Genomic DNA, 3,118 nt, shown 5'->3' with positions numbered 1-3,118 from the left:
ACTGGACATTTTCATTTTACAGAATCTTAAAGAAAGTGTTCAGGAAATATCCGACTTTCTTGGTCTCAATTCCCCGCCAGAGCTGATAGAAGACATTGCAAAGAAATGTGAATTTCGCACAATGTCAGCTCACAAAAATGCGAATGTTCCGGAACCGTTAAGACAACTAACAAACACAGGAAATGAACAAAGTCACATTATCTACGGAAAAGGTTTGAAATATGTTATTTTTCACATGAATATTCATTTTCAATTCCATGTCTTTGTACAGACCCTGGAACGAACTACTACACCAGTCGAACGCTGGGGTAGCAGGGGACAGTTTCGCACTATAGGCCCGGTCAACTTTTTCAAAAAATGGAAATACCCCATATTTGAAGTGATATTACATGTGTAAAAATGTATACAATAATTTTAGGATGCATGTCAAATGTAGCTGAGTGCTTCATAAAAATGTTGATATACAACATGTAGGTGTCACCATGATTCCTAGCTTATAGATGGGTGCAAATACGAAACTAAGACACGTGGTCAGTTGCTGAAGAAAATCCGGTGAAAACATGCAGGGTCTAGCAAAAGGTCGGTAGCTGTGAGGGAAGGTGGATGGCCCCATATGCGAGGTAGATGTTTTAGAAGGGCAGATAGGGTTCTTGATTGTGCACAGTGTCTAAATCCCCATGTTTGGTACTGTGATGGTGTGGGGGTGGTGCGGATTAACCCAAATGAGGGAAAATCAAAGCAAAAAAGGGGAACCTGCTCAGGGCATGTTTTGTGCAACAGCACCAGTATTTATAGATTACATGTAATTTAGGGTCATAATTTATTAACTACACTAATATGAAATACAAGTATTGACATAAAAGGAAAATATGATTTTTCATTAGTCTGTCATAATCTGTCTTTGGTGTATACCCCCTATCCACATGTTTCAAAACCAAAGAAACTGTCCCCTGCCACCTGGACGGTTTGGAAACGAACGGTTTTGTTTGGGGAACGAACGCTGAACGGATTGAACAGAATTATTCTTAACGAGAACGGGCGGTTTTTATCAGGAACGGATCGCTTTGAGACTGAGAATGAACGGTTCTCATTGCGAACGGAACGCTTTGGTCCAAGGTGGGAACGTACGTTTAATTTAATAATAACTAAGCATTTTAATTTGAAATTCGTCAATAATAATTATTATTTTCAACAAAACTTTAGTTTGCGTTTAAATCTGATAGTGTAATGTCCGCACGCATTGTTTAAGGATCATGGTGACTTGTTCTGATTGAAGGTTCACGTAATGGTACTCATTCGGGTCACGTACATTAAAAACGCTTTGAAGACACCTGTCAAAATCAAGGAAGCCAATGTCACCTGATACAGGGATCAACAGGGGTGACTCCGTGTCCACTTTCCCGTAAACTGGTACATGTACACCGTTACTCTAGCGACTCTTCGTGTCTCGATCACTTCATACATACTTCTGATGACACCACAACAAATTCATTTTAATTTTCCAACACTTTCACTGTAAAAGAGAAAATCTTATAATTTGACATTTTTGTTTTGATATCCCCAATTGACAAAAACAAAACAAAAATAATCAATCATAAATTATTTTTTTTAAAAACTCCACTGCACGAAGTTCTTCCTTTCATCAACAGTAACATTATCGTAATTTATTTATTCATTGGTTTCAATATGAATAATCCATTTTCACATGTTTTCTTCTTCAATAAGTTTATTTCCGTTCACAATCTTCGTGAAAGTAAATTTGCCCTTTACCCCCAAAATAAGAACTATGCTGTCGTATCGTAATGAACTGGTTTGTCTGTAAACTTTTATGGATTTAAACCGCAGAACTGTCCACCCTTGTACAACTTTAGAATAATGTGTCAAATCAAAAGCGATAGTCTTCTTACATCTTGACCATTCGTCATGCTGACCGACAATGACGGACTGACCCACGAGTTTCGAATGACATGGGAATGGAATGCTTTGTGCTGGGAACGGAACGCTGAGTGGTTTGAACGGAACGGTTGATATGGGAATGGAACGGTTCTTATCGGTAACGGAACGGTTCTTTTCGGTAACAGAACGGTTCTTATAGATAACGGAGCGGTTCTTATCGGTAACGGAGCGGTTCTTATCGGTAACGGAGCGGTTCAGATGATGCAGAAGTATCCTCTAGGATCTGTACATAATGAAACTACCAGAAGCAGTGTCGCGATTTATCATTGCTTTGAATGACAAAGCATGTTCTCCGTTTCACTTTTTTGTTTAGGATATGTGGGATCTTGGAAGGACCATTTTACAGTGGCTGAAAACGAGGCTTTTGACAAATCTTTGGAAGCTAGCCTGTCGGAGTTGGGGTTGAATCTTACCTATGAGTTGTAACAGACACCCTACACATTTCAATCATTCAAAAAGAAAAGTAATCATGTCCTCTATATATATAAACCTGATAGAAATAAAACAAAAGTGTTGAGTATTGATCTATTATTGGACTTCACAAAATTCAGAATGAGTTTTTATAAAGGACAAGGTACGGTTTTAGCCAAAATCTGGCCTGTCAAGAAAATTCACCAAAATACTAAATCTGGTATTTGAGAATGTGCCATTTATGAAAATGACCATTGTTATTCTTTATCTACCACAGCAGCTGCAATATATTCAACGGAAAACTCTATATTAAACTGACGACGTCACCAACTTTGACGTTAATTTTGACGTAATATACGAGAGTTCTCCCCAAGTGATGTTTTGAGTAGGAAAATAAAAATTGTATCACACATAGAAGTATTAATTTTTAATAAATGCGAAATTATTGGTTTTTGTTCTGATTTGAATGGGTATTAAATGGAAATTGAAACCACATCAGGGGCAAAAACTGCAGATATTCGCGGAAAGCTTTTCTGGTGCGAAAATATAATGGTCCAAATACCAAATATTAAAGAAACATTTATATACCTATAACAGCGATTTCTTATTTCTGTCTCCAACTTCCTTTATTGTGGCGAATTTTAAGAAAAATTATATTTATATTTGTTAGAGTCTTGCGTGCATGCAGGGGGGAAATGACGACATTAAAGGTGGCTCAAATTCAAATCACTGAATTTTATGCGAAGTTTAT

The 3,118-nt window shown here is 37.3% G+C and overlaps 1 protein-coding gene across 8 annotated transcripts in view; it reads left to right on the top strand.

The window, feature by feature from the left end:
- Positions 1 to 2,814, top strand: part of LOC125645733 (3-beta-hydroxysteroid sulfotransferase-like) — a 37,026-nt gene extending 34,212 nt beyond the window's left edge. For 7 of the 8 annotated variants that reach the window (XM_056142251.1, XM_056142256.1, XM_056142254.1 and 4 more), the window contains one exon: positions 23 to 2,814. In XM_056142251.1, coding sequence (XP_055998226.1) covers positions 23 to 397 — 375 coding nt within the window. In that variant the 3' untranslated portion in view covers positions 398 to 2,814. The remainder of the gene's footprint in view (positions 1 to 22) is intronic. The other variant, XM_048925465.2, reaches the window with a different exon arrangement.
- Positions 2,815 to 3,118: the final 304 nt, after the last annotated feature.

This window comes from Ostrea edulis, chromosome 6 (assembly GCF_947568905.1).
Source record: "Ostrea edulis chromosome 6, xbOstEdul1.1, whole genome shotgun sequence".
Taxonomy (NCBI): Eukaryota; Metazoa; Mollusca; class Bivalvia; order Ostreida; family Ostreidae; genus Ostrea; species Ostrea edulis.
The sequence above is the reverse complement of the archived record's forward strand: the minus strand, read 5'-3'. Positions and strand labels throughout refer to the sequence as shown.